The sequence below is a fragment of the Sciurus vulgaris genome (genome assembly GCF_902686455.1).
Source record: "Sciurus vulgaris genome assembly, chromosome: 13".
Taxonomy (NCBI): Eukaryota; Metazoa; Chordata; class Mammalia; order Rodentia; family Sciuridae; genus Sciurus; species Sciurus vulgaris.
The window spans coordinates 30,602,670-30,620,045 of NC_136474.1; the positions used below are offsets into that span (position 1 = coordinate 30,602,670).

The 17,376-nt window shown below is 44.0% G+C and overlaps 1 protein-coding gene across 2 annotated transcripts; it reads right to left on the bottom strand.

Moving 5' to 3' along the window:
- Nucleotides 1-2,371: 2,371 nt before the first annotated feature.
- Nucleotides 2,372-16,946, bottom strand: NFIL3 (nuclear factor, interleukin 3 regulated). 2 transcript variants are annotated; one of them, XM_079109292.1, is made up of 2 exons: nt 16,471-16,946; nt 2,372-4,229 (listed from the first exon to the last, which is right to left on the bottom strand). In XM_079109292.1, exon 2 carries the CDS (start codon nt 4,062-4,064, stop codon nt 2,676-2,678), a length of 1,389 nt encoding a protein of 462 aa, XP_078965418.1. In that variant the 5' UTR covers nt 4,065-4,229; nt 16,471-16,946; the 3' UTR covers nt 2,372-2,675. The 2 variants fall into 2 exon arrangements, with proteins under 2 accessions (XP_078965418.1, XP_078965417.1); XM_079109291.1 differs by lacking the exon at nt 16,471-16,946 and adding an exon at nt 15,813-16,043.
- Between the last annotated feature and the right edge of the window lie 430 nt (nt 16,947-17,376).

Here is a 17,376-nt window from a genome sequence, read left to right on the forward strand (position 1 = left end):
ATGTACATAGGGTAATAATGTCTGTTTTGCTCTACTGTCCTTCCTACCCCCATACCCACTCCCTTCCCTTCACTCCTCTCTACTTAATCTAAAGTAACTCTATTCCACCCCCAACCCCCACATTGTGAATTAGCATCCACATATAAGGAAAAACATTCGGCTTTTGGTTTTTGGGATTGGCTTACTTCACATAGCATGATTGATATTCTCCAGCTCCATCCATTTACTGGCAAATGCCATAATTTCATTCTTCTCTAAGGCTGAGTAATGTTATATATATATACACATACATCTCACATTTTTTAAATCTATTCATCTATTGAGCTGTTGAAGGGCACCTAGGTTGGTTCCACAGTTTAGCTATTGTGAGTTGAGCTGCTATAAACATTGATGTGGCTACATCCCTGTAATATACTGATTTTAAGTCCTTTGGGTATAAACCGAGGAGTAGGATAGCTGAGTCAAATGGTGGTTCCATTCCAGGTGTAACCTCCTTTTTAGTACCTCTGAGGGTCACACCTTCTCTAGATTACTTACCAAATGTTATATTAGCACTTTCTCCTATTTATGTGAAATCTGCCATTTCCTTTGGAATGTTTTCTATTGTACCGCTTATCAAATATGTCCCTCAGGGACCGAGGACTTGGTTTGGATCCTGGCTGCATTAATACAACCTGACACCCTACAGGGCCTTGACTCACAGCAAGATTAAGCAAACAAAAGCCCCTACCCTTCCCCTATTTTATGGTTTTTCTCCTTCTTGTGAATTCACATCATGTTTTTTTTTTTTTCTTATTTGTGGCACTGACGATTGAACCCAGTGCCTTCTGCATGCTAGGCAAGTGCCCTAACACTGAGCAACACCCCCAACCCAAAGAGTTTTTTTAAATGTAGGAACCAGACTTTGCACCGTACCTATATTACAGTTGATGTTGTTTGATTCATTTCTTCCATTCTAGGTTATGAAAGGCTTTTGGATACTGATTTCCATTCAGCATTTTTGTTCCCTATGTCAATTTACGACATTTACAGAGGAGTCAGCCTTGGGCCTCCCCCAGCTGCTGAAGACTGAAGAGAGAGGCCGAGGGCCATACATTTCTCTAGCAGCCCAGAGGATCAGGACAGAAAAATGGTGGCCACAGTCGGAAGGACAAAAGTGGATGGTGTGTGTGTGCATGTGTGCATGTGCTACTGTCATTCCCTTCAATGCAAAGCACAATGCTTTGTAAGATGAAAATCAAGAAATAGAACATATCCAAAATCAGGCCTTTACTTACAGTGAGCAGTCAGAAAGACTGCAGAACCTTAAAAGGGATGCTCCTATTGAGCTCTCCCTATCTCCATTTTGCTGACCAACCTGGGGCAGGTACAAAGTGAGGGCTGAGTCACTGTGCACCTGTTCTGACTTCTCAAGTCCTGGGCCCACTTCTGGAATAGAAAAGAGGCCAGTGTGGAAACAGGGCTTTGGCCAGAAGTTACCTGTTGAGAAAGTTGTGCCTGATTGACACCCACCTTACTTGCCTCAGAGGGACATACAGACATCAGTCACACTGTGTGTCATAGGGCAATGGAGGATCTTGGACAAATAATCAGGAACAATTTACTTGGGATGATGTTTTTTTTCCCTGGACTCGTATAATTTTTAAAGCAATGCCTGAAGATTTATATTTGTCATTAATAAATCTTTTATTTTATTTTGTGGTGCTGGTGACTGAATCCAGGGTTTTGTACGTGCTAGGAAGAAGCTCTACCACTGAGCTATATCCCTGGCTCATGAACAGATCTTTAAAAAAGAAAAATGATACATACACAGACTACAGATATATGTTGGCATGTGGTAATTGATGTGTTCTTTGAAATTCTAGAAACTAAATAAAAATATTATTTAGCTTAATTCTCTAGATGGTTATACAATAGAACTGTTAAGGTTTACAACAACAGAAGTATGCCTCTATCCTTATTATCCACTCTTTTAAAACAGCCTTTCATCTAATAAAGTGGGTCAGTGACTCAACTATCCGCACCCGTGTCACACTTAAAAAAGGGAGATGACTAAGTACAGACTGATGCCAAACAGCCTGGTTTTCCTACTTTAAAAAAATCATAGAAAAACTTAATTTTAAAGAAAACAATAGAACAGTGAATATCAGTAAATTAGTCTCAAAAAAGAAAATTCACCATTGCTTTTCTCTCTCCAGAAGGTTTCTAAAGATATCAGAGTTTAGAAAACCAGGCGATCTGCTAACTCAGACTTCTGTCTTTCCTCTTTCAGAGGGGGAGAGTGTCCCACATTAGAAAAAATAAACTTCAACACTTAACACTTAACATTGCTTTTCCATTGTCCATTCAAATCAAGTGCAATGGAGCAGAGTGTCTGTGTCTGTCACCAATCCTTTATTGAAACTGGCAACTTACACGCTTTATAATAGAACAACAAAAATAATGTCCGATATGTACAGCCTTCGTGTGGACTATGTGACTATACACAAGGAGGGGTGAGAACATAACCTCATCTTCATCATAGTTTGTGCACACAGAGACACCCAACAGACAACATGTGCACTCGACAGTGAAATGACAACACGGGTCCAGTGAAAACTCAGCATAATACAAAAACGTACTCATCCATTGCAAAGGACAGCTTCCTAAGCGTCCAGCTCTTAATCAGTAGTCATCTACCCAGAGTCGGAAGCAGAGATTGGTTGTGTGGCTATGAGTCTCTTAAGTGAGACCACCTCTGCAGATAAGTTTGCTATTCCCTGCTTCAAATACAAATTCTCTGCGTCGGAAACTTTGTAGCCATTGTCCTTAATTTCCACCACTCCAGTTTTGAAACCATTCTGAGTTTTGCCACTCAGTTCTTTTGGATGCCAGTGTTCCGATTTGAGGGACCAATCTTGAATGTTTGTCACCTGCACTGAGAAAGGAGTGAGGGAAGAATGTACCATACTCCGGGCACTATGCTTTTCAAGTTCAAAATGTCTTTTCGACGTCATGTCGACAGGTGAGGAAAGTTTTTGCGTGGCCTCAAAATCATTATCGAAGGCTTCTACTTTGATCTGCATGGCTTTGGCTTTGATCCGAAGTTTGTGTGGCAAGGCAGAGGAATTTACTTCGGGGACTTTAACCACGGTCGCATGCACACGTTTCAGTTCAACTGGAGAATGGATGGGGCCCTTGGGAACCTGCTGCTCATCTTCCCCATCGGATGACTTTCCCACCACACCGTCGTCAGTTTCTGAAGTTCTGGGAGAGTTGCTGGAGGATCTGTTGACCTGTAGGAGAGGTGGAGACTGTGAGTAGCCAGAAAAAGAATTCCCCATGTAGTTTTGATAGATGGAGGCTGCGTAGGAGCCCCGGTCCTCTCTGGGCTCCCTGGCATAGCTCTCCAGCTCCATGGGCTCCTGCTTGATGACCTGGAACTTGCTTTCAGGACTTCTGCAGCTGCCCTGCACAGGGCTCTCCTGCGTGTGCTCCACCGAGGACACCTCGGACACGTCGGACAGGGAGCTCTGCGGAGAGTGCTTAATGACAGAAATGCAGCTGCCTGACACCATCGAGGGCTCGTGCTCGTCCACGAAGGAGCTTGCAGTGGACTTGGAAGTCGGGAAGTCTTGAAAGTATACAGCTGTAGAATTACTGAGCTTCTGGATCTCTTGCGCATAGGCTGTGGAGCTAATTAAACCAAACTTTAATTTCAGGGAAAGCAGTTCTGCTTTTAAAGTGGCATTTTCTTCTCCCAGCGCAATTAGTTTGTTCTCTAAAACCAGGTCATTGAGCCGGCGCTTCTCGCGGGATCTCTTGGCAGCCTCGTTGTTTTTCCGCCTTTTCTCCCAGTACATGGCATCTTTCTTCTCGTCGGGAATGAATTCCCGTTTCCTCCGACACGCCGATGATTTGTTTTTCCCTACGCTGCCTTCATTCAGAAGGAGCTCTTCGCCTGCGGTCAGGTCCTCCGCCGCTTCGGTTAAGGCAGAATTAAGTACCATCACCTTGTCCACGTTGCTGGTGGTATCAAGAGACGCCTGCTCCTTTTTGATGGTCTGCATTTTTCTCAGCTGCATCAGAAACAACCTGACCCTATATATGCAGAGAAGAACAAATTATTTCCCCAGTATTCTGAAAAGCTTGGGAAACTGGCTTCGCATCCATCAACAGTCTTGTTCTACTGTGGGAGATCCATTTGTCAGGCTCCTCTTACTAAAGAGAAGTAGGGTCTTCCTGGTTATCTGCAATAGACGAAAAGAAACAGTCATTCATTTGGACAAATCTTGGTTTTCAGTTAAGTAGAGGGAACTATGCTAAGCATTTAGGGAATACAGGCATGGCAAATCTTTTCTTGGAGAGCAAACAATCTTAAAAAAGAGGAAGTACCCAAATATCTCTACTGTTAAGCCATAAAGGGCTTATCTACAGGGGATTAAGTGGTCCAGGACAGTGAGAAACAAAATAAAAATAAATAAAATAAAATAAAACTGCCTCTGTCCTGGGAGAAATAATGGAAAGCTATGTCTAATGGGGAGAAATGGTTGGGTGTGGCATGTGGGAGTGGGCCATTACAGGAAGGAAATTAGCCTCTGGTTGGTAAGTTTCTAAATAATACTTGCATATTGTGGTGCTTCCGAATAAATTTTTTTAAGGTATCAGAAATTGCACTCAAGGGCACTCAACCACTGATCCACATCCCCAGCCCTATTTTGTATATTTTGTAGACAGGGTCTCACTGAGTTGCTTAGCACCTCACTTTTGCTGAGGTTGGCTTTGAACTCACGATCCTCCTGCCTCAGCCCCCTGAAATGCTGGGATTACAGCATGTGCCACTGCTCCTGGCTCTGAATAATTTTTGGTAACACTGACATCACTGCCTAGCAAATGTGCTCACCTCTTCAAAGGAACACTGCTAAGTAAACTCCTTTAAGAACCATAAGCAAGTTCTGCAGTCAAACATGGAAGAAAACATACATGGAGCTAAATTTTTATTTCCAAAGAAACTAAAATAAAAGCCATATTAACAACAGTTATTATTGATTTTAATTGGCATCTTCACGTAGACATCAACCTGCCTGTCACATCCCTGACTGCCTGGTGGGCTTAGAGCCCAGGACATTCCAACGGGTGACTCACCAGACCTGAATGAAAAGGATTCCTGTCCGTAAAGTCATCACTTCAGAAGCACCTGTGCTCATGAGATTAGAAAAGTCCCTTTTCCTGACTTCCTTCAAATTGGTTTATCAAATAGTCAAGATCAAAGCTTCCAACTTTTTTGTGTCCTGAAAATTCTGTTATTGTAGATTTCCGTTATAGAGTAGTTTTGGGACTAAAATGAACAGTCGCTGTTCAAAAGAATTTATTTTTCTAAAAGTCCAGTGCCCTTTTGAAACTTAAACCAAGAGAATATAACTGTGAAAAGAACTTCTTTCAATTCAATTTTACTAATTAGTTTCAAATAAAAATATAACAACTCAAAAATAGAATCATCAACTAGTTTCTTCTCTCTTGGGTGAAATATTTATAATATTAATTTGGCCTGACATTTGCTTTTTTTTTTTGAGGTGCCAGGGATGGAAGACAGGGACTCCTCACACATGATAGGTAAACACTCTACCTCTCTACTTCTAGCCCCCGACACTTTCTTTGATGTGAGATAATAAATCTGTATTATTAAGAGTGCCCAAAAGCACTCTTTTCATGATGGTTTTGGCCCTCTATTTCTAGACACTGATTCTCTAATTTATAAGGTAGACGTGTACAACAACTCTTCTCTTGCTCCAGTTGTACAGAGTGGTGCTCTGTCCTGCCACATTAAAAAGATGCAATTTTTTTGTTTTACATCACTATTTCTTCATTATGCATAGCTTTACAACTACTAGTTAAGTTTAATTTTTTTCAATTGCAAAAGACTGCCAGCTCCTTTTGTCTTTTCCAGTAGAAACAGAAGGCATGAAATCATAATTTCAGGATCATAAAGATTAAGGTTTTCCACCAAGTTTCTGTCCACTAAACCGAGCCCACACAGTCCAGGAAACAGCTAGTTGCAACTTAGAAGTGCGACTGTTAATACTGTTTGTTTTTTGATAATGACACTTTCATGGCAATAATGGCAAGGCGTGTGTCACAGTAGGCAGGGATGTGGTGGTAATGGAATCTTTCTATCAATCACTTGGTAAAACATGATTTCCTATCATTTCCATTCAGGTTTTGTCTTTGAACGTGAAAACCCATTTTGCTGTACATACTTCTTGCTCAAGTGTGTACTGTTCTTCAGTTAGGTCCTCACCCCCAAAGTGAAATGGGTGGCAAAGCAGAGTGAGAAACTCTAGCTAACAAAGCCCGTGACCTTATCTTTTCCCAGTGCCTGTCAAAGTTCCACTGCATCCTCAGGTACTGCTTCTTTTAACTTTGAGTTTTTAAACATCAGACTACACCTTGCACACTATTATTCTGGTTCTCTCTTTTCTTTTTTCCCCTTGAGAATTTTTCTCTTCCATGCATTTTTTAATCTGTCTTTTCCTTGTTTTAAATCATATTTCCTTTACATTGTCCCACCATTCTTACTCTTCCTAAATGTTCATGACTGCTTTTCACATCAAGTGAGTAGGGACCCTTTTTCAATCTCCTGGCCCAAAGCTGTGCACTCCTTACAGGAACACACTCGGTGCAGGTGGGGCAGGCAGCCGTCACCCTGCTGCACAGGGAGCTGCCATTTAGCTAAACAGGCCCACTTGCTTTAAATTTCTTTAACCCCTTTCTTCTAGGTTTCTAAGTACTGTGTGTTCAATTTATCGTCTCCACAATTTGGTTGGTGCATGAAAACCTACAAAAAGCCTCATTTCTTTTTAATCATCTTTCTATTTGAATCTCATCACCTGTCACTGTGAATCTGGATATCTTCACTGTCTCTATGACTCAACTGGCAATCACCACATGCCATCTTTGGATATTTTTCTGTAATATTATTTATCAAATAATCTTGCAATAGTGGGAAGAGTTTGTCAGCACCGTGAGATAACAAAAAGGAGCTGAATGTATACACTGTGTATCCTCCTATGTGTTTCTTCCACATCCAACTAGACTGCAAAGGGCTTCAGGGGGGAAATTAAAATATATTTGTATTCTTCTAGTAACAAATGAAGACATAAGGTACTCAACATTGGATTGATGGTCATTCATTCACCTTACAGAAGAGTTTTATAATTGCAAAACTTTTTGGATGTTTCCTTTTAAGTTTAATATTATTGCATGAATGCTAAAGGAAATCGTTTATTAACAGAGTTTCTCTTATTATGTGGTTTATTCAACACATTGGAGTACCTACTGTGTACTGAGATAGACTGGCCCCATATAAAAGGAAAGGAAAAACCAAACCCCCAAGATCCCAGTCCTTGAAGACGGCATTGGGAGCCAAACACAAGAACCCATCCAGAATTAGGGTGCATGGACAGAGTCCTAGCAACAGAGACTGGGGCGTGAGCTCTGTGTACTCCAGCATGCTGCCTTTTTGTTGGTACATGGACAATAACAAAAACTGCCATAACAGGTGCTATTTATTGCTATTTATTGTACTTACTATGCAACAGGCACTGGGAGGCTGACCTGCTTTATTTCATTAACCTTCCCAACAATCACTTTCAGATGATAAAATTCAAGTTCAAAGAGGTGGAGTGACTTGCCTGGTATCACACAGCTTGTTAAAGGCAGACCCGAGGTCCCAGCCCAGCTCAGCCCCGGCTACAGGTTCTGTGATAGAAGCCTCTCCCCACCTGGCACAGGGCTGCTCTGCATCCTTAACAGTCCTCGCTGGGCTTCTCTGCCTTCTGAGTCATGCATTCCCTGTCACTAAGTTACTCTGGAGCAGTCAGGCACTTTCAGTTGCCGTCTTAACTTTAAGATGTCATCCTAAGCCAACAAAGGTGCTACCCAGAACTGTTTCCTACCTTCCTCGGGGTTGTTGTGCATCCTGGTAGTACTTAAGGAGTGGAGAAAACATTTTATTAATTTTCATATCTCTGCTAAATTTAATCTCCAGGATCCTACCCATGTTAAAATAGAGGAAAAGAAAGAATACTTGTGGACATTGTCACCTGTGACTTTTGTTTTTTAAACAAAACCAAAAATGTATCTGTTTTCAACAGAGGGAACAGGGTCTCTCTAACCCTCAGGTAGAGAACCGATAAAACAGGGACTGAGTGAGGGGGTAGAGATTATTCAGCAGTTAAGAGCAGAGATGAACTCTGGACTTTGTTTACATCTCATAACAAAGAACTTAAGACAAGTGCAAAGGTAGTTTACAAAGCCTTCTAAAAAGCATCAGCATGTATGCTAACCTAACAACTTCATTTCGAATCCCAATATTTTCCTTTGTGATTAATTTAACAATTACTTCATCGGTGTGTCATCTTTTCAAATCAACATTTAATGCTGCAGTACATTAGTCACTGCTTATGTTTCTTTTTTTGGTGAATAATTGACACTAAATGCCAATTCTATGATGTTAGCGTATTCAGCACCATTAACTTCATTACACCCATTAGATGATATGACTGTTCTTTAAAAACACAAATAAAAAGAGAAATTTAAGAGCAGGAGTCATCGCATGCCAGCTGAGACATTTTTCCATACCTAATGTGAGGATGGCCTCACTGCCCACTGCTTTTTAAATAAAACGTCACACTGTTGCTATAAGCAGGAGTTAGATTTCGCAAGCCCGGATTTTTAAAGTTTATTTAAGTCAGATGACCTAAATATTGTTTTTGACTAAAAGACTTGATCTTGATCTACAAAGCTCTCTGACAAATACAACTTTATGAAAATTCTAGACCAATGTTTTCCTTGAGGGCTTATTTATATTTATGATAAAACTGTATCTTCACTTGTCTCTACCTGGTCTCTCTCTAAGATAATTCTTTAGGAGACCAGAAAAGAATAAACACTTAGTTTTGAGCATCGAAAATCTTATTAATCATTTAGCCTCAAAATCCACTTATGAGAACATTTTGCTACATATCATCTCCTTAAGGGGTAAGTTTTGTTGCAATTTCCTTCTATTATTTGGATCTTAAGATCCTGTCAGTACAACATGAAATACAATGTGATGTGCCTAGTGGTTTGGAAAAATTTTCATAGAAATATCTCATTTCCCCCTCTGTTCTCTGAATGCACTGTTTACTCTTTCTCAGATGTTTAGATAACAGTTTTTGAGATAAACCTAAGTTACATGAACCTGTAAACCATCTTTCCACTAAAAGAGCTGTTGCTAGTTTTTGAGATAATGCCATTTTCATGAAAAAATAAAATTAATCCATCATTTCATAGCATTTTATACTCGTCAACTAGTAAGACCAGTGGAATGTTAACCTACATTTTCTCACTGTGGGTAAAATCCAGGATATTTGCGCCAATGAAATGCTTTACTTTCTATGGGTAAGGGAAAAATATCTAGCATTTAAAAACAAGATAAAATAACTAAAGAATTCACATATACAACTAAGGGATCAAGAGGGATGTAAAATTTCACAAATGCTGAAGCTGTAGGGGATTTTCTAATCATGATCATTAAAAATGGAAAGACTTTTTAAATTAAGAAAACAACATTCTGAGTGGCCAGCTAAAGGCTCACATGAACACTATAGTTCCATCTCTAGTAATAAGTTAGAGAGAAATGTGTATTTAATCAAGACGGGGAAAACACACACACACATGCGCACATATTCTCTCTCTCTCTCTCACTCTGCCAGAATCTATTCTAGCATAGCAACAAACTGACCTACTTTTTTTCTATTTAGGTACATCTGTAAATAAATGTGTCAAAACCTGATCCGGATTTACCATAAAGGAAAATATTTCAAGTTCAACAAAGGACTATTTGAAAATTAGATTTAAACTTATTAACTAGGATGACAACATTGCATTTTATTATAGCATTGATGCAATTTAGTAATTGAAATATGAAATAGTGTAACTTGACGTTCTTTTTAAGAGGCTATTGTAACCTAATGCATAATGAAATGATTCTGAAAATTGCATAGCACAGGCACATACATGCGAACACATCCAAACAACTTCATGGCTTGAGAAATAAAGACAGCACTCATCAGAGGAAGTAATATGGAAGTGGGGGCCGGGGCGGGAGGGAGGCGGTGGAACAGATGTGTGTGTGTGTGTTTTGTAATCTATAGAATCTTCAAAATGGGGACCCCTACTACTCTTGAAACTTTTGAAGATAGTTTATTGGCCTAGCAACTAATCTGAAATCTTAAGGAACACCAACAATCACAAATTAATCTAGTCAAAGGAAAGGCTGCATTAGACAAGCACAACACGGAGTGTAAGGACGACAAAAAAATACGGTGGGCTGTGGGTGGGAGCAGGAGGTATGGCAGAGAAAGTTCTTGAATACTGCTCAGTGATACTGGAGACTCATCCCAATTCTACACAGCTAGGCTTTCTAATTCCTTGTCCACTTTCCCAATCAGCAGATGATTGCATATTTTACTCTATGCTTTATGAATAGAAGAGTTTATTATTTTTTTTTTAATGCTTACTTTTAGGGTTTATTTGAAAGCCACTTAGGTATAGTTTAAGATCCCTAGAAAGACACCATGTGGGCTGGGGTTGTAGCTCAGTGGAAGAGCATTTGCCTAGCATGTGTGAGGCACTGGGTTTGATCCTCAGCACCACATGAAAATAAATAAGTAAAAAGGATTGAGTCTATCTACAACTAAATTACATATATATATATATATATATATATATATATATATATATAATTTTTTTTAAAGACACCTTGTCCTGAAAACAGTAAGACTTACAGGCATCACACTGATCCCAATGAATTGAGTCTTCAAAAAACAGATTATTAAGGAACAGCATCTAGTAAATCCCTATTAAACTTAAAAACCAGCCTATGCTCTTAAATTAAAACCATATGAACAAAAAAAAAATTTTTTTAAACTACAGGAAAGTTATTTGCAAAGAAATGTAAGAGATAATTGGGGTGGTGGTAATAAAAATTCATTTTGAAACTGAAAAACTTTTATGTAATGTCTGTGGATCAAAGGTCAATGTCTTTCAACATTCTCTACGAGTGCAATCTGGATAAAAATCAACTCAAACATAATTTAGAAAAATAACAGGATACCAAACAATGGGCTGATCCTGTGAAATACAGGCATACCTTACAAAAACAAGAAATGAATATTATAGGAAATTTCAATTACATTGTTTCTGTTATAGTTGAATTGAATCCCAAGTGTGCTCTCACTTCTCAATACAAATTAAAAATAAACAACTTTTAACAGCATCCATGCCATCTGGATTACAATGGAAATAATGAAGTATGTGTGATTTTCAACTTGGGTAAAAATAACATCCAGGCATGATGACTGCACCTTTTCCACCCCATGCCGCAATCAAATCTACATCTCGGAACTGACTCTAATGACCACAGCAAGGTCAACTAGAAAAATCCACTCCGGGGTGAGTCAGGCACATTGCTCAATGTGTGAAAGGGCTCTCACAAAAGGTTTTAATTTTCAGATTGTTGCATCATAGTGATGTTATAATTGCACTTCACCAAGATAAGCCCTTAGCACAGAGAAGGAAACTGTTACAAAAATTAGTGATCTTGCACTCTGTCACTGAAGGGACAGAACAGAAAGGGGGCTGTGATAACCACAGCTTCCTATCTTTTTGAGCTCTGGGCTGCTGATCAGCATCTCTGAGCTTCCATTTCCTCATCCATAAAGCAGGGATGATGATAGGGCCCTCCACACTGTGCCTGACACCTGTGGAGTAATTATTTAATATTAGTTCTTAATCTCATTTCTGAAGAATGACCAGCATGAAGGCAATGGTGACTACTAGGTCCAGCCCTTTCTACCCTTTACCAGTCTTAGTGAGGTACTGCCCTGTGTCAGAAGTATCAGCATAAACCAGATGCAATTTTCTCAGGTTGGTCAAAAGGATCAAATATGAATAGTCTCACAGGGCTTAATTTTAGTATTCAACCATGGAGTTTTGTGCATCCCCTTATAGGGGAGATCCTTCAGGGAGGGTTTAAGCAACCCCTATTATCAGACCAGAGTTTTAAAAGTAGAGATCATGGAGTACCAAGATCACAAGTCACAGAAAGTTCCAGGGAACTGGAAAATGCCAAATTGTTTCTGCAATCATCTACTCATCTCTCTACTCCTTCACCCAGATATTAACCTAATGATTTGGGATGTCTGAAGTTCTTTGATCCTGTCAAGAATTCCCTTCAAACTGAAATCAACACAACATAACCGGCAGTTTTCAAAATAAATCATTATTGGAACAAAAATGTATCTCAAGAAACATCTGTACAGACTCAACTCTAATATCAATCCTTACTACACAGTAATATGGATGTGACTTTATTTTTTTTAAACTTTAATTAATTAATTAATTTTTATATGGTGCTGAGGATCGAACCCAGTGCCTTACACGTGCTAGGCAAGTGTTTTATCACTGAGCCACAACCTCGGCCCCACACCTGACTTTATTAATTCTGATACCTGGTCAGACCAGTATTTGCTGAGCTCCTCCCAACTGCCTTGCTCCACGGATTTTATTCCCTCAGTTTATCCCGGAAGCTGGTGGAATCATGGCAGAGGCAGAATATCACCGGCTGGGACCAGGGAACCAGGCAACGCCTGCGAATTTTTGCACCTCACCAAGGTGCAGTGTCTAACTGCAGGCAGTCTATAATAAGAGGGAAACTGGTTAGGGGGAGAAGTGTCAGATATGGTGCCACAGAAGCCAAGTTTTTGGTCTGTTTTCAACAAAGAGCAGACTGAATTGATAAGTTCTCAAATATCTGCTAAGTCTCCAAGAATTCATTAAATTACTGAGCCCAATTTTGGAAGTCTTCAAGACCAAACAGAGTTCTGTGCTGTACTTTCACGGCAGGACGGCAGCTTCTACGTGGGCATTTTGATTTTGTTTTATTTTGAACTTGGGAGAACTGAGTTCTCTTTAGCCTTTGATCACATAAACTAAAGATAAAAAATAAAATAATTATTTTAAATAAAATAATAAAACATGAGTTAAAATAGCCACAATCAAGCCGGGGGCCTTCCTTTCCATCCCCATCAATACCGGAGTGTCCCCACCCCCAATTTCTGTGATTTATTGATATTTGGAGATTTTTTTTTTTTTTTTTTTTTTTTTTTTTCATCTCATAAAAGGAGAAGCGCTTGGCTCTGAAATACAATGAAGATTCTTGGAACAAAGGTGTCTGCGGGTTTTAGAACCTCGCAGTGCAAAGACGTGGATTTGGCCCTTGGATTTGGCCCGTCGGAGACCGGGCCGCCCATGTGAGAGCGCTCCGGGTCTCCCCGCTGCCCTCTCCGCCCGAAGCCAGAGCCCAGAGTCCCTCCAGCTCCGCGCTCCTGCGGCCGGGGTGAACACAGAGCGCACCGGCACGCCCGGGCCGCCGCGGGTCCCTCCCGCCCAGGCTCCGCCGGCCGCGCCCCCACGCTGCGCCTCTCCCCGAGACCCGCCTCCCACCGGGTGGGCGGCGCAGCGGGGCCTCGGCGCCGCGAGGACCCCCAGCGCCAGAACAAAGGAATGTTGGTGTCGGGGGGAGCGGGTAAGGCTGAGCATAGCGCAGGCCACCGAGCAGCCCCTGTCCAACGGCGGCCCGGAGGCGCGTGCGGACTCCAAGTCTCTGCTGGCCACCACCAGATGCGCCCGCGGCCCCGCCGTTCACAGCTATGGCTTCCCGCAGACCCCGCGGGGCCGCAGAAGGAAGGAGCGCAATGGGGGCTGCTCGGACGCGCCCCCGGAGGTCACGATCGGAAGGTGGCGCCAAGCGGCCCCCTACATGCCTGAGGCTCCCACCCGAGCTCGAAAACTAGGTCGGGGTCTGACGCCGTGGGTGAGGGGTGGAGGTGGGGGGGCGGATAGAGCAACATTTGCTTCTTAGAAAATGACTGTAATTAGTGCACTTAAATTATTTAAACATTAAGAAAAAAAAACTGTTCCTATAACACTTGTATATATATTCACAAGTAATGACAGTAGATAAGAATCTAGGAAGAAATTTTCCATCTGGGTACTTTTCATCTTCATTTATCTTCACATGATTAAAACTAGGTTATTGAGACAAAAAATACAATCTACTAACCTATATGTTTCCCATAAATCATATCTGGTGTGTGTGTGGGGGGGGGGGAATATGATGTGAAATAAATACTTCTGACCTCATTAGCTGTTGTTATTTACAAAAGCCAAGAACAGAAGATGACACTTGGCCATTCCCTGCTGTTCTCAGAGAACAGCAGTTTCCTAAAGTGTCCTTTGAAAAGATAAATGGGAGTCAGCGTACAGCAATACAGCAAATCACTGGGCGCTGCGAAATGCCTTCCTAAAAATACAATCTTATCAAAGGTCTCCGAAGGCGTGGAGTTAAAACTACAGCAAATGGCCTTGAACTTGTATTTGCACACAGCCCTGGAGAAAACACCAGAAATAGCACTGAGGCCACAATTGTTAAAATGTGATAGGGCTAAATTTAGAAGAACGAGCATTTCATTTAGGGCAAAAGAGACACATTTGGCAGCATGAGCTAACTCAATGCTTAGCCGGGTGTCTACTTTCCTGTTTAAAATATCCTTTAATAAAACCTGTTATAGTGACATTCTTAAACGCTGAGATTGTCCTACTTTCTTTGTAGCGAGATTATAAAATCACGTAATTAGCTCCCTCTTTCTATGCTCACTGCCAGCAAATTCGGCAGTTACATAATGCAACATTTCCAGGAAACTATTATGTGATCTGTCTTGTAGTGTCTGAAAAAGCAATGACAATAAGGTGAAAAAAAGGGCTGATAGAATGGAATGCATTACAATTAGGAAGGTGGGGAGGTAAACGTCACAATGGTTCGTCCCAGATTTAAAAATAACAGCTCCGAACATTTAAGGAGCGAACCCCTCCCCCCACCCCGTAGTACCCAAGATCAGCATTCAACCCCAGGAATCCTTTTTATGTTTTGTTGGGTCGTCTTAAAACATGTTTATTTGGGATGTAATATAGATGTAAATAACGATCTAATACCCAACACTGCGCTAAAATTACCAAATCATTGCACACATACGCGTATATTCCCACATAAGCCCGTAATCTGTGCCAACATTTCACCGTGGGCAGATTATGCAATGTAAGAAAGGACAAATCCCACAACCTTCCCGAGGGCTTGTAAAACACGCTGACGACAAACAGGGTGGAAAACGTCTGTGCCTATACAGCGCCTGACACAAACAAACGCCGCGCAGGCATTCTCCGAATGCCGTCACCTTTCACGCTACCAACCGTCTTTCTCAACAAGCAAATCAAGATTATACCCCATTACTCAAACCTCTCCTACCAACCCCGACTCCCCGTGCCGCCAGCCCCGGAGAAGGGACGAGAAAGGAAAGACAAGTGAGAGGAAAGAGCATCTTCCCGCTCCGAGAGAGCTTAGCCTCTGCTCAGCCTTCCTGGCGCTCTTCTCTACCAAAACATCAATTTTCCTGAAATCAGGAGACATTATGCAATAGCAGCGGGGGGAGAACGCAAACCAGCCAGGGCTACGTGCCGGCGCGAGGGCGCTGCAATCAAAGCAGCCACCTTAAGGTGGCGAGTCCCATCCTGACAAGGCAGCAAAAGTTTATGTAATGAATGCGCCGCGCACACTCGCCGCCTTCGGCGAGCCCCGCGCACCGCCCGGCCGGCACCCCTCGCCCAGTGCCCGCCGGCCGCGCGCTCGGGGAGCGGGCTCCGGGCCCCCGGCCGGCGGTGGGCGGAGCACTTACCGTGTTTCTGCTCTCTGTGCCGGGGAGGCGAAGAGAAAGAAAGGGGCGGCCCGGAGTCGAGCTGGCGGCGCTGAGGCTCCGGCCGGGCCGGGCCTCCGGGGCCGCGGCGGGCGGCGGCGAGGGCGCGGCGCGGGAGGCGGGCAGGCGGGCGCGCCGGGTCCGCGGGCGCCGTGGCCGCGCCGAGAGATGTGTGTTAGTAGGTCAGTTCCGAGCGCGGCGCTACGTCGCCGCCCGCCAGCCCCGCCGTGACGGGCGGCCCCGGCCCCAATCGCCGCGCCCGCTCCCGCCCCCGGCCCGCCGCCAATGGCCGAAGCCCGCAGGGGCGGGCTCTTCGCGGCCCCGCCCCGCCCCGCCCCCCGCCCCACTCCCCCTCGGTGGCGGCGCCACTACCAGTCCGCGTCCTCTCCCGGCCGCGGCCACAGCCGCCGACCGAGCGTCCGCAAGTACCCGCGGCCCGCTGGAGGGTTGCGCAACGACGGGCCCCGCAGAACCGCCAGGGGCCAGCCTGGGGATGAGCCGGGGACCCCCACTCGCCTTGCCGCTTGCCCATCGCCTCTTTGCCTTCCCAGTCGCCGCAATGGCTCCGTGCGACCCGCGACCCTCGTTCCCTGGCAGAGGCGCTTTTTGTCTCCCCGAAAGCCGCAGCGAGCCGGGCTACCTGTTGCAGACAGAACGCGGGGCCAGGGGCGTGGGCTGCGGCGACCCGGCCGTGGCGGGGACTTCGGCCTCCCTTTCTCCACACACTCCCGAGAGGACCCTCAGCACCTTGGGAGGCGGCGGGAGGGAAAGTGAGGGGTGGCGGCTGGCGAGCTGCCAACACTCGGGCGTGCTGCGGCGGGGAAGGGGTCGGGGCGGCTGGTGGGAGCTGCGCAGTGCCGCGCGGCGTAAGCGAAGATTGAAATGCCCCGGCGCTTCTCTGATAGCAGTGACGGCCTGAAGCGGGGAGGAAAGCTCAACGCACAAACACCGCCCCCTGCACAATTAGGGCGAAGATGACGGCTGCAAAGTTGTTGCGTAACACTACCGGGAAACGAGGCTCGTCGAGGTCCATCTGGCCGGTGGCCACGTGGAGAGGTGGCCGCCGCGGCTTCCCCCGAAAAGATGTGAGGACCCCGCTGTCCCGGTGAGCCGGGCGGGGTCGCCCCCAGCATTTGGTGCTGGGGCTCGAAAGGACCTTGCCGGGTCTCTTCTGGCGAGCTTGAATTAATAGCTCTTTAGTGTCATTTCTGCCCCTAATAGATGCGCTCGCCTTCTTCCCCCAAATTCCCGTACTACGCAAGAGACGTAAAGAAGTGGGAGAAAGGGCACCCGGCCGAGATCGTAAAAGCACGTGGCATATACACCCTGCGTTTACAGATAAATAAATGGAGGGGCAGTGCCGGCCTTGGCGAAGGGAGCCATGTTCCTGACAGTGACGCACAGACTTGCCCAAATAGGGAATGTGGCAGGTGGTGAGGACCTCCTCCCTCTCTGCTTGGACTACGTGGGAGCTGGGCTGACTTTCCATTTCTTTTTTCCTCTCGCGTTTTAAAAAAGCAAACACCAAAGTAAAGAATGGAGTGAA